Source organism: Canis lupus, chromosome 5 (genome assembly GCF_003254725.2).
Source record: "Canis lupus dingo isolate Sandy chromosome 5, ASM325472v2, whole genome shotgun sequence".
Lineage (NCBI taxonomy): Eukaryota > Metazoa > Chordata > Mammalia > Carnivora > Canidae > Canis > Canis lupus.
Genome location: NC_064247.1, coordinates 24,458,346 through 24,473,069, shown reverse-complemented (window position 1 = coordinate 24,473,069; position 14,724 = coordinate 24,458,346). Strand labels below are relative to the sequence as shown.

At 36.1% G+C, this 14,724-nt stretch overlaps 1 protein-coding gene across 1 annotated transcript in view; it reads left to right on the top strand.

Annotated features, from left to right (window-relative positions):
• Positions 1-14,724, top strand: part of CUL5 (cullin 5) — a 95,411-nt gene that overhangs the window by 43,761 nt on the left and 36,926 nt on the right. The window contains 4 exon segments of the mRNA XM_035717060.2: positions 3,636-3,812; positions 5,585-5,726; positions 7,379-7,524; positions 7,608-7,688. Of these exon segments, the coding sequence (XP_035572953.1) occupies positions 3,636-3,812; positions 5,585-5,726; positions 7,379-7,524; positions 7,608-7,688 (546 nt within the window).

Below are 14,724 nucleotides of genomic sequence, written 5' to 3'. Positions count from 1 at the left end.
AGGGAGCCCGACATGGGACTCCATCCCGGGTCTCCAGGATCACGCCCTCAGCCGAAGGGGCACTAAACCGCTGAGCCACCTGGACTGCTCCCCAGCGCTGTTTATTGAAGAGACTGTCCTCCCCCATTGTGTATTCTTGGCTCCTTTGTTCTGAACTAATTGATTGATCATATATGTGTGGTTTTATTTCTGGGTTCTCTGTTCTGCTCTGTTGATCTCTGTGTCGGCTTTTGTGCCAGTTACCACACTGTTTTGATTACACTAGAGCTTTGTGATACAGTTTGAAATCAGGAAGGTGATGCCTCCAGCTTTGTTCTTCTTGCTTAGGGTTGCTCTGACTGTTGCTGGGTCTTTTGTGGTCCTCTACACGTTGTGGGATTGTTTGTTCTTTATCTGTGGAAAATGCCATTGGACTTTTGATGGAGATTGCATTGAGTGTGTATGTTTTTGTTAGTATGGACATTTTAATGCTATTACCCTTCTGTTCCATGACCAGCGGACATCTTTCTGTTTATTCGTGTGTTCTGTTTGTTTCATCCGTGTGTTAGGGTTTTCAGTATACAGTTCTTTCACCTCCTTGGTTAAATTTATTCCTAGGCTTTTTTTTTTTTTTTTTTTTTTTTTTTGAGGGAGCGAGCGAGTGAGCAAACATGAGTGGGGCAGAGAGGGAGAAGGAGAGAGAGGGAGAAGCAGACTCCACACTGAGCAGGGAGCCCGACATGGGGCTTGATCCCAGGACACCAAGATCATGACTGAAGCCGAGGGCAATATTTGAGCCACCCAGATGCCTCTATTTAATCTTTTTGATGCAATTTTAAATGGGATTGGTTTTTTAAATTTCTCTTTCTGACAATTTAAGTGTATAGAAATGCAACAGATTTTTGTATAGTGATTTTTGTATCATTCATCTTTACTAAATTCGTTTGTTCTAACAATGTTTTGGTGGAGTCTTTATGGATTTCTCTACGTTATGTTATCTGCAAATAGTGACCAAGTGGTGAGAATTAGCATTTTGTCCTGTTTCTGGTCTTCTATGAAAAGCTTTTAGCTTTTCACCATTGAGTATGATTTTAGTTGTGTGTTTGTCATATATTGCCTTTATTATGTTGAGGTACATTCCCTTTATACCCACTTTTTAAGAGTTTTTAGCATAAATATATACTTTGTCAAATACTTTTTCTGCACTATTTGAGATGATCATATGATTTTTATACTCCATTTGTTTTTGTTTTTCTTTTTTTTTTTTTAAGATTTTATTTATCTATTCATGAGAATACACAGAGAGGAGAGCGAGAGAGAGAGAGAGAGGCAGAGACACAGGCAGAGGGAGAAGCAGGCTCCATTCTGGGAGCCCGACATGGGACTCTATCTAGGGTCTCCAGGATCACACCCTGGGCTGCAGGCGGCGCTAAACCGCTGAGCCACCGGGGCTGCCCCTATACTCCATTTGTTAATGTGGTATTTCACATAGATTCACTTTTGAATGTTGAAACAACCAACCTTGTGTTCCTGTAATAAATCCCACTTGATCATGGTATATGATCTTTTAATGTATTGTTGAATTCAGTTTTCTAATATTTTGTGGAGTAGTTTTGCATCTATGTTTTTTAGGGATGTTGGCCTATAATTTTCTTCTTTTGTGCTATCCTTGTCAGGTTTTGATACCAGGATATTACCGGCTTCATTAAATGCATTTGGACTTGTTCACTCCTCTTCTATGTTTTTGAAGAGTTTGAAAAGGATTGGTATTACTTCTCTTCAAATGTTGGATAGAATTCACCATTATTGCCTTTTGGTCCTAGACTAGTTTGTTGAGAGGTTTCTCATTACTGATTTAATCCCCTTGGTAGTAATTGGTTTTTCTTATTTTCTGTTTCTTCATAAATTACTCTTAGTAGACAGTATGTTTCGTGGAATTTATCTATTTCTTCTATGTTGTCAATATTTTGACATATAATTGTTGATAGGTATCTCTTGTGGGTCTTTTTCTTTTTTAATTAGTCTCCTCACTCAAAGTGGGGCTTGAACTCAGAGCCCTGAGTTCAAGTGTTGCAAGCTCTACTAACTGCCCTAGCCCTTTGTATTTCTGTGTTATCAGTTGTAATATCTCCTATTTCATTTCTGAAACTGTTTGAGTGCTTTCTTTTTTTTTTTTTTTTTTGGTGCCTGTGCACAGGTTTTTTATGAAGATTTTTAGGATATAGATATTTATAGCAGCATTTTTCATGATAGCCAATAGGTGGAAACAACCCAGATGTCCATCAATGGAGAAAATAGATAAACAAAATGTAGTGTATCTATAAAATGTTACAGTATTCTGCTATAAAGGGAATAAAGTATTGATACATCCTAGGATTTGGCGGACCCTTGAAACTGTTGAATGAAGTCAATGTCTGCATCTGAGGGGCGCTTGGGTGGCTCGTTTGGTTAAGCTTCCAACTCTTGATCTCAATTCAAGTCATGAATTCAGGCCTTATGTTGGGGGCACTGGGTGGCTCAGTCAATTGGGTTTCCAACTCTTGATTTCAGCTAGGGTTGTGATCTTGGGGTGTGGATCAAACCCTGGATGGGGCTCTGTGCTAAGCATATAGTCGCTTGATATATATTCTCTCTCTCCCTCTGCCCCTCCCCTTGCTCATGCACGTATGCTCCCTTCCCCCTCTTTCTCTTTGAAAAATAAATCGATGAGTGAAATCTTTAAAAAAAAAATAAAATAAGTGACTACATATTACATGTTTCCATTCATATAAAAGTCTGGAACAAGCAAATAGTGAAAGTAAATTAGTGATTGCTTAGGGCCAGAGAAGGGATGAATGGGAATGGTATTTAGGGGAGGATAAAGAGATGATAGCTTAAGGATTTAGGGTTTTAGAGTTTTTTTAATTAAGATATAGATATAAACCATTTTATTAGTTTCATATGTACATTATGATTTTATGTGTGTTTGCAAAATGATTTCCATGGTAAATCTTTATGAACATGTTTTTATTTTTCTTGGATATATATGTTTTAATTTCTCTTCGATATAATATAGTTTATACAATAAAATATTTCATATTTATAGCATGAATATTTTTTTCATAAATTTATTTTTTATTGGTGTTCAGTTTGCCAACATACAGAATAACACCGAGCGCTCATCCCGTCAAGTGCCCACCTCAGTGCCTGACACGCAATCACCCCCACCCCCCGCCCACCTCCCCTTCCACCACCCCTAGTTCGTTTCCCAGAGTTAGGAGTCTCTATGTTCTGTCTCCCTCCCTGATATTTCCCACTCATTTTTCTCCTTTCCCCTTTATTCCCTTTCACTATTTTTTTATATTCCCCGAATGAATGAGACCATATAAAGTTTGTCCTTCCCCGATTGACTTATTTCACTCAGCATAATACCCTCCAGTTCCATCCACATCGAAGCAAATGGTGGGTATTTGTCGTTTCTAATGGCTGAGTAATATTCTATTGTATACATAAACCACATCTTCTTTATCCATTCATCTTTCGATGGACACCGAGGCTCCTTCCACAGTTCGGCTATTGTGGACATTGCTTTTATAGCATGAATATGTTCTATTATTCTTTCAATAAGAATACCTGTGTTTATTTTAAATTCATATGATTCTTTTTTTTTTTTTCAGCGAGTACTGAGCCATCAAGATGATACAGCTTTGCTAAAAGCATACATTGTTGAATGGCGAAAATTCTTTACACAGTGTGATATTTTACCGAAGCCATTTTGTCAATTGGAGATTACTTTAATGGGTAAACAGGGCAGCAATAAAAAATCAACTGTGGAAGACAGCATTGTTCGAAAAGTAAGTTAACTTTTACATTGTTCCTCCTTAATATACTTTAGAAAGAGGGTGATTCTACAACTTTCGAAAGTAAATCAGACTTTAAGTGGGTTCTTCTACTTGATGTATAAATTCCTTTTCGATTCTTGGTGGGTTTTACTGAATTCTACTAACTTTCTTCCATCAGTATTGAGCTGCACTTCCTTTCATTATGTCCTGTGGTGTTAAGTTGTGGATCCATGTCCTCAGGTGTTAGCACCTTGTTTTGTCCTTTTCCTAGTTTTATCTTCAGTATTCTATTTACTTCTCTTCCTTTGTACTTTTATCTTCCTATGAATTGCTTCTTTCTTCTTTCAAAAATCTCTCATTAGGTTACCATCTTATATATATCTTTGTATTTAATTGTGGCTAAATTGTTGTTACTTTCATGATCTTTTTACTTGATTCTGGTTATCATAAACTCACTGTGTACTGTGTTTATTTTCATATTTTTTGCATAGTTTCTAGTTAAAAGCTCTGTGTCCAGTAACCCTTCGTGATTTAATGGAAAGAACTCAGCTCTGAAAGTAGAATCTCAGGTTTTCTTTTCAACTCTTCAATCAGTAATGACCTAAACTCTGTCATTTCTCATATGTATTCTTGCTTTTGAGAATCAAATGGAATCATTGATTTGAAAAGTAAAAAAGTGAAAAGTGCTTCTTGGGCTTTAAACAACTTGTTACTTGCTATGATGGCTATAGAATAAAGTCAGCCGTTCAAATAGTGCCATAGGGGTTCCTGCCCCTTGTAATCTTTGTGCTGATGTGGATAGGGATGCTGTGAATTTAGATTCCAGTGGTAGAAATAACTGCAGTGTGAGAAACTATATTCCTCTCTCCAAAAAAGAAAAACTACTTCTATATACTTTTTAAATTTGCAGTCCCATAATCTTGACCTCTCTTGTTTTTGTTATTATTTTAATTTATACCATTCCCTACTGATTATAGGAATCAGCATCACTTAATGATTAAGAGCATAGATTCTGGAAACATACCTGTTGGATTCACATCCTGGTGCTACCATTTATGAGCTGGATAAGTGTGGGAAAGTTAGCTTTCCTTTCAATGCCCCAGATTCTCATTTCTAAAAAGGGAGATAACAGTACCTATATATCGGTTTTGAGGATTAAAGTTGTGTGTGAAAAGTACTCAGAGCAGTGCTAAGTATGCTGTGAATGTTACATATCTGTTATTGTTATCATTGATGCTGGTGCTGTTGTCATTAATATGTTTTCTGTATCTGACACAGTTACTTGGAATGATAATATATATGGATATGGATGGATATATATATATATATATAATGTTGCCATCACTTAAATGGAACATCTGTCAGATGGATTTATGTTTTTTTTAAGGTCCAGTATCCAATAGGTTTTCATTTGCTGCTTTTTGCACTTATTATGTGTTTATACAAACATGTATATGAAGCATTCCAAAGCGCAGTATTTCTGCAACTTAACCTTGTAACTGTAGAGGAGGTAACCTTTTCCATGTATTGCTATATTTAATTTTTACAATAACCACTTGAAATTTGTGTTACTGTTTTACTATTTTATAGATGGGAAATCCAGTAAATAAGTAGCAGAGCTATAATGCAAATCCAATTATGTTGATTTTGAAACGTGTTCTTTAACATTTATCATGTGTTTTTTTATTTCCTTTTTTAGTGTTTATAGTTAAAATTTTTTGTGAGTCTGTATGGTACGTGGTATATTAATAATCAAAATGATTGCATATTTCTTTTTTTCCTAGCTCATGCTTGATACATGGAATGAGTCAATCTTTTCAAATATAAAAAACAGACTCCAGGATAGTGCAATGAAGCTGGTACATGCTGAAAGATTAGGAGAAGCATTTGATTCTCAACTGGTCATTGGAGTAAGAGAATCCTATGGTATGTTCTGAACTTTTATGATCATAATTTTTTTATGGAAATTCTGAGACCATTATGGAACAGCACAATCAGAGTCATGTGTGCTATCATATATCTACTTTTAGCACCACATGCTTTTAAGAGCCTACAGAAGGTGTTAATCTCTTCAGGGAAATATAGAAAAACCCATATTCGTGTGGATAATATTGGTTTTCTCCATCTTACTCATTTCTTGGCTGGTGAAATCTAATCCTTTTAGTGACTTAAATTACAGAAATATAGATTTGAATTGATAGCCCAGAAAAGGTGGTAGGTAATTGTTTTTATACTTATATTTTCAGGAAGTACGTTTATTCTATGTATGCGTTCCTCTCTAAACTTTTCAGTTTCTGAATGATATTCTCATGATATTCTCATTTGTTCTTTAAATCAGCTAAACTATTCTGATATTCAAACTGAATATCAGAATATGAGAATATTCATCCTGCTCCCACTATACTTCTAGCTCCTCCTCATCCTGTTTCCTCACAGAGGTCTTTCCGAATTCCCAGAGTAGGTTAGGTCCCTCTCACAGTGCTTCATAGACCCCATGCCCCAGTCATCATACTTTAGTTAACTGTATTGTTGACACTCCATTTTCACTGAACATAAAACGTAGGCACAAAGTATTCCTCTGTAAGAGTTTTTTGTATTAATGAACCTTCAGCTATCTTTGATTGGCTTTCTCTGTTGTCCCCATATTTCTTTAGGTATCAAAGTCTTTATTTTATTTTTTTAAAGATTTTATTTATTTATTCATAGACACAGAGAAAGAGAGGCAGAGACACAGACAGAGGGAGAAGCACGCTCCATGTAGGGAGCCCGAAGTGGGACTTGATCCTGGGTCTCCAGGATCACACCCCAGGCTGCAGGCGGTGCCAAACCACTGTGCCACCGGGGCAGCCCAGTATCAAAGTCTTTAGGCTTTCATTGGCCATGTCGTTGAAATTTATTCCTTCTTATTCAACTACCACCAGCTTTTACTATGTAAACTCTGCTTTTGGACTTGTGAAATAGTGTTCTTTCAGTGATCTTACTGCTACCATTTAACCCATATGCTATTCACAAGGTTAATTTTTAAGTATTATTTTGTTAGTATTTTTCGTACCCATTTAGTGATCCTCCATTTAGTGACTCAGGTCACTTAGCCCCAGAGCCTCGGCTCTCCACAGCCACTCCTAACTTCCCATTCTACCTTGTTTTCTGTTAACCTTACAGTCCACACAGACGACCTGGTCATTTTACTTTGACTTGCCCTGGTGATTTTGTACTTGAGAATATTTACTTACTTGACTAGCTTTTGTGTAAATTCTAGTTTTTCCTTAAGACCCATCTCAAATCCCATCTCGTCTGTGAATGGTCTCTTGACCATATAGCTGAAAGTCATTCTCTTTTCTCTTCAGAAATACAATAGCCTGTGTTGTCTGTACTGTTTGCCACTTTAGTGCTTTGTGCTGTTACCTTTTTAAAGTCTCTTATGGAGAAGGATTTTGTCTTCTGTGATATATGTTCTCTTGAGCATTGTCACAATCCCTTGCACATAATGACTCCTCACTATTTGTTATTTCATTTATTGTACTCAAACTACTGATTTGAAACATACTTAGAGTAAAATTTTATTTTCTGTTTTTCAGTTAACCTTTGTTCTAATCCTGAGGATAAGCTTCAAATTTATAGGGACAATTTTGAGAAGGCATACTTGGATTCAACAGAGAGATTTTATAGAACACAGGCACCCTCGTATTTACAACAAAATGGTGTACAGAATTATATGAAATATGTAAGTCAGAACTTAGTATATGTGATAATTTGAGCCATTCTCTTGATATTCTTAAAAATGATTGCTATTTTGCTTCTGGGCAGGCAGATGCTAAATTAAAAGAAGAAGAAAAAAGAGCACTACGTTATTTAGAAACAAGACGGGAATGTAACTCTGTGGAAGCAGTAAGTAATTGTGTGATTGTGTATTCTTGGAGATTATTTGAAGTACAGTAGTCCAGGGATGGCAAATATGTGATACAAGTATTATTACTCATCCTTCTCATGCCTCTGAACTATATTACTGATTGCATTTAATACTCTTTCCTGGGTATGCCAGAGCACAGCTGCAGAAGGCACCTTCTTCAGAACTCATTCTTTTGAGCTAATGTGCAAGATGAGATCTGTTTGCCATCCCTACTCCAGATTTTACTACATTTAATGTACTTAATTTTTAAACAGTCTTCTTGTATTATGTTTTATGTGTATCTATTTATCCATTTTAGTGATTTTCATGTTGCAAGTAAAATATGCTCCCTAGAGATACAGTTGATTCTTGTTAGTGATTATGTTCTGTAAAGTGGCTGTGAACACTAAATTACAGAGTATGGATCAAATCATTACTTCTAAGGAATATTTATTCTTGTTATGGGAGGATGTTTTCAAACTTGTCATGAGATAAAATGATAAGAGAACATCAGTCTTTATATTGTTACTTTGTTTTTCTTTATACTGTAAGTTACTCAAAAACAGCAACAAAAAAAGCCTGATCAGAGATAGTAGCCTTGCTACAGTATCTGTCCTGAGTGTTTTCTTATGGAGAATGACCCAAACATGCTATAGTAAGGAAAATAAGAATCAAGCTTGGGGAAAGTCTTAGAAATTGCTCAAATATAGCATCATTATTTCCTCTAATTACCCTTCAGTCTTTGGAACCTAGAAACAAGATTTAGATTTACATTCAAGGAGGTGACATTTGCCTATAACTAAACATTTTCCAACTGTGGATGGATTTATTTATTTGCTTCTGACTTTTCTTTGGCTATTCCATCTTGAGTGATAGTTATGTTTATGTCTTGTTCAGAAAACAGGTTGAATTGATTTTTTTTCCCTTGGTTTTCTGTTTATTTGTCTTGCTTTTCATAATGTACAGTATGTTTCCTCTTTTAGTGGTTAAAATAACTTTAATGTTGGCCAGAAAAGGGGGCTAATTTCATGGATATTTATAGAAATTCTCTATAGAAATTGAAAGCCAGGCTTGGGCTTCTTTTCAGAATGCAGGGAAAACTGTTGCATGTTTTTTCAGCACGTATGCCATGCTCACAGTTTTTCCTCAGTGAGGTTAATCTGGTGACAGTATGAAAGATTAATTGGAATGAGGAAGAGAAGAGTGATGGGGAGGTTTTTGTAATAAGAGAGAAAGACTTCGCAGAGGTGGAAGATGATGCCCTATGGGTGGGGCTAGATATTAAAGGGAAAGGAAGCAGTAGTGTTTCCGAGGCTTTAGCCTAGGGGAGTTCCGCTGCTCCGGAGAGGTCAGGTGGGAGAGGACTTCTCAGTCCAGAGGGAAAAAGGTGAGTTAGTGTGAGGAGTTTTGAGTTGATTGATGTGCCATAGCATCTGGATGGGGATGTTGCAGTTTAGTAAGATAGAATTGTTTTTCTTCTCTAGTGTATACAGCTTAGTTGTATCATATGCAAGTGAAGCTTGAAGAGATTCAACTATAGATGTCTAAGAATAAGAGAAAGCAGAAAAAGAGGATAAAAATGGTGAAAATAATCAAAGACACATGACAGTTGGTAGAGAACAAGTAAGCCTCCCATTCTACTTCAAACCACACACATGGGAAAAGTTAAAATAGAAGATGTGAATTTGCCTTTCCACAGTTACCAAATAGTGTGGGCATCTCCTCAAGCTGAAGGATTTTAGAGTTCAAAGATGAGTTTTTTTGTTACTGTTTTCAACAGAGACCGTAAGTGCAATACAACATGCTTCCAAAGAAACTATACTTTATTGAGGATGTAAGTGGTCTTTTGTGTGGTTTGTTTTTATTTTGTTTCAGTTTTCTGCTTCTTTTTAAAAATTAACTCTTGACTCAAGTATAAAATATATATACAGAAAAAGTGCACAGATATCTAAAGTATGCATTGTCACAAAGTGATCATACCTGTGAAATCACCATAATAAGAATTACCAGCAATTCAGAAATCATCCATCAGGCCCCCTCCAAATTACTATTGCCATCTTTTTCTTCAAAGGTTGTCCAGTCTCTTAACTTTTAACAACATAGATTAAATATTCATCAGTGACTATTATGTAGTTTGTATAAAGTCCTGCTATAAAGTATGAACAGCATTATTTGAATAGTTAGTAAGAAACAAATCACTTTCCGTACTATAATCTATTCAGAACAGACTTATTGCCCTAAATTCTCTGAGAAGAATTATCAGCCATCAGAACATGCAATGCTATGTGCTTACCTCTTAAACTCTTCTTATTAACGGTTGACAATTACAATGTAGAGAGAACATATTTTACTGTTACAGTCACTTCATATGGGGCCACACTATAATACACACCAGAATTTAAGATGAAGTATGTGTATTTTTGGCATTTATGTTTTTCTCTGTAAATTAGCAAATTATTATGGTTAGTCAGTTACCTTCCTTGTGTTTAGTTAATATGAATCAATTTCAGTTTTTTAAACCTGACTAGTTTTTAATATATGCAGAAAAATAAGTTTTTGGACCAGTATTATGTATAGTAGAGAAAATCTCATCTAGATAGTACCCAGTTGTGAGGCCATGCCTCATAAAGGTCAGATGGACATTTCAAGTAATGTTACTATAGTATGCAGCAGCTCACTGGATTCTTTCATTATTTTTCAAAGTTTTATTTTTGTTATCTTGAGTATTCCAAGCAGCTGATTACATCATTGCAAATGATGACGCTTCTGCCTTTCTAATATTAATGTTTCCTATTTCCTTCAATAGACTAAATCGATTAATAGTTAATTTTGGAAACATGTTAACAATGGGGAATCCTTGTCTTCAGTCTCTGATGGGAATGCTTCCACATTTTCTTCATTAAGCATGGTGTGGATTTTGGCATGATGTATACAGTTTGTTTTTTGGGTTTTTGTTTTGTTTTGTTTTTGTTTTTTCGGGGTTTTTAATGTATGCATTTTATTAAGAAACTATTCATTTATTCTTCTGTTATAGAGAATATTATCAGAAATGTTATACTTGGGGTGCCTAGGTGTCTCAGTCTGTTAAGCATCTACTTTCAGCTTGGGTCATGATCCTGGGGTCCTGGGATCGAGCCCCACATAGGGCTTCCCTGCTCAGCAGGGAGTGTGCCTCTCCTCTCTCTCTGCCTGCCACTCCCCCTGCTTGTGCTCTCTCTCTCTCTCTCTGTCAAATAAATAAAATCTTTTTAAAAATGTGTATACTTTACTCCTAAAGTCAGTATGTTATTTTTAATGGAGAAACACTAGAGTCATTTCCACTAAGATCTTAAACAATGCAAGGATGCCCACTATTTCTGCTATTTAACATTGTATAAGTGGTTTTACCCTTTACAGTTAGGTTAGAAAAATCAATTGGAAGCATAAGAAGGGATGAGCAGTAGTAAAAGTCTCAGTTTGGAGATGATACGGTAGTATATTTGGAAAACTCCAGACAATCAATGATAAAACTAACTCAAACAATAAAGCAAATAATTTTACAATAATTATAAATTTAACATACAAAAACCAATAGTTTTCTTATACATAAATAATAAACAAGATATATTAAGGAAGATATCGCTTATAGTAATAACAGAAAATTAAATATTGGGGGTAAATTTAACAAATGTATGAAATCTATAAAAGGAAAACTTTTTAAACATTCAAAAAACACAAAAGTAGACTTAAACAGATGGAAAGTCATCCCTTGTTCTTAAATTCTGTGGCTTCTAAAGATGACCATTCTTCCCTAAATGAATTTATAAATTCACTGTAATGCTAATGAAAATAATAACTATTTAATAAAGTTCAGACAAAAAAAAATAAAGTTCAGACAAGTTGATATGAAAGTTCACAAGGAAAAATAAACGTGTAAGAATAGCCAGGAAAACACTGGAAAAGAAAAAACTATGCGGAGAAAGCCCTACCACACATTAAAACATCCTCTATTAAATAGTGTGGTAATTGCACATGAATGGATACTGGATCAATGGGGTGGAGTAGAGAGTCCAGGATTTTATGTGACAAAGGTCAGATCTCATATCATTAGGAATAAAGATAGGCTTAAAATATGGTGGTGGGACAACTCAGTAGTCATTTGGAAAAAGATGATTTTGTATATTACAGTATTCCGAAGAACAAACACCAAATGGGTCAAGAGTTGAAATGCTAAACATCTAATCATATAGGTACTAAAATAATTCTTCTTTAACCTTGGGAATGGCTTTTTAACATGACCCAGAAATCAGACCTAACAAAAGGAAAGATTGGTAAATTTGACTACATTTTTAAAATTGCAAAAAGAACCATAAACAGTCAAAAGAGAACTGACTGGGGAAAAAATATTTGTAATATGTATCACAGAGAGGCCTATTATCCCTGCTATATAAAGAACTTTAAAATTAAACAAAAATGGATAAGAATCTGATATAAAAATGTTGGGAAAAGATACAGATGACACAGATATATGACTTATACTGGCCATCAAACATTTGGAAAATACTCAAACTTGTTGTTACAGAAGAGTTCTGCCTTATAAATAGGGAGGGAAATTGACAATCACTATTAGGCAGATATCACAGTAATAATTGTTGCAGACCGGCTTTGCTAATGAATATCAAAATTAATGGCCAAAAGTGTAAGAAAAAATGCCGTACTTTAATAGTTTCAAAATATATTCCCCAAGATATTTACTAAGGGAAAAATAGTTTACAACGGAGAAGCCCAAAAGACACTATCTTAATCAAGGTTAACATCACCAGTAACAGGACATACTGATGTGATGTACCTCTTGATATGTGCACTGAGGAGAATAAATACCGCATTCTTGTGGTATTCTCATCAAAAAATGTATAACCTTATTCCTAATGAGAAAAGATTAAATGATTTCTTTTTATTAAGATTAAACAATTTCAATTCAATTGAAGGACGGTCTAGGCAATAACTGACTAGTATTATTTGAAAGTGTCCAGATCATAACAGACCAAAAAGGTGAAAAAAGAGAAAGACCAAGGAACTACCATAGCCTAAGGGAGAGTAGGAGGTCTAAGCACCAACTGAATGCAGTGTGGGTTTGTTAAGATCCTGGAAAAGAGACAGTAGCAGAAAAACTGGTGATGTTCTAATAAGATCTGTAGTTAATTCATAGTAGCATACTGTTTCCCTAATTTGGGTAGCTGTACTGTAGCTGTGCTGTGTAGGACATTACCATTAGGGGAAGGGGCACCTGGGCGGCTCAGTGGTTGAGTGTCTACCTTTGGCTCAGGGTGTGATCCTGGGGTCCTGGGATCAAGTCCCTCATCAGGCTCCCTGGGGGAAAACCTGCTTCCTCTGACTATGTCTCTGCCTCTCTGTCCTTGCTTTTGGTATCATATTCAAAAGAATCCTTGCCAAGTCCTATGTTAAGGAGCTTACATAAGCCCGTGTTTTCTTCTGGGAGTTTTGTGGTTTCAGGTGTTATGTTCAAGTCTTACTCCATTTTGAGTTAATTTTTGAGTATCGTGCAGGATAGTGGTGCGGTTTCATTCTTTTGTACGTGGCCGTCCATTTTCCCAGAACCATTTATTGAAGAGACTCCTTCCCCATTGTGTATTCTTGGCTCCTTTGTTGAGAACTAATTGATTGACCATATATGTGTAGTTTTATTTCTGGGTTCTCTGTTCTGTTCTGTTGATCTCTGTGTCGGCTTTTGTGCTGTTTTTGAAACTTTCCTGTAATGCTAAAATCAAAATAAAATACAAGGAACATGTTATGAAGAACACCTTTTTACTGTGGGAAGCATCAGTGGATTTGACCACATGGGATTTTCCTCCATTGAACTAATTCAGTAAATCACATCGACAGAGTTCCTAACACTAAACCATTCTCTTATTTTAGGAATGAAAGCAGGGTCCCGTTTTTTAATGAATAAACATTTGTACCCCAAAGGGATTTTGACATCCTGTATAGTCAATAAAAGTTACTCTCAGGATATTCCTCTCATAGTTTTTGTTTGTTTGTTTGTTTGTTTTTGAGAGAGAGAGAGAATGAGAGCTTACACACTGCAGCAGGGGAGGGGCAGAGGGAGAGGAGGTGAGAGAAAATTAAGCAGGCTCTACATACAGCGTGGAGCCGGGTGCTGCAGTTTACGTGGGACTGCATATATCTTTTGGAGTTACTGTTTCATTTTCTTTGGATAAATACCTGGGTATGGAATTGCTGGATCATATGGTAGTTCTATTTTTAATTTTTCCAGGAACCTCCGCACTGTTTTCCACAGCAACTGCACCATTTTACTTCCTACCAGCAGTGCACAGGGCTTCCCTTTCCACAATATCTTGGCCAAGACTTGTTATTTCTGGCCTTCTTGGTCCTAGCCATTCTGACAGGTGGGAGATGATAGCTCAGGTGGCTTTGGTTTGCATTTCCCTGATGATGAGTGATGTTGAGCATCTTTTCCCATGTCTGTTGGCCATCTGTGTGTCTTCTTTGGAAAACCATCTGCGCAGATCTTCTGCCTAGTTTTCATTTGGATTGTTTATTTTTTGCTGTTGAGTTGTAGGAGTTCTTTGTTTATTTTGGGTATTAGCTCCTCATAGATACATGATGTGCAGTGCTTTTTCTCCCGTTACTAGGTTGTCTCTTCATCGTGTTTGTGGTTTCCTTTGCTGGGCCGCAGTTCTTTGGTTTGATGTAGTCTACTTGTTTATTTTTGCTTTTGGTATCATATTCAAAAGAATCCTCGCTAAGACCTATGTTAAGGAGCTTACCTAAGCCCGTGTTTTCTTCTGGGAGTTTTGTGGTTTCAGGTGTTATGTTCAAGTCTTTACCCCATTTTGAGTTAATTTTTGAGTATCGTGCTGGGTAGTGGTGCGGTTTCATTCTTTTGCATGTGGCTGTTCAGTTTTCCCAGTGCCGTTTATTTTTTTAATTTTAATTTTTTAAAGATTTTATTTATTCATGAGACACAGAGAGAGAGAGAGAGAGAGAGAGAGAGAGGCAGAGACACAGGTAGAG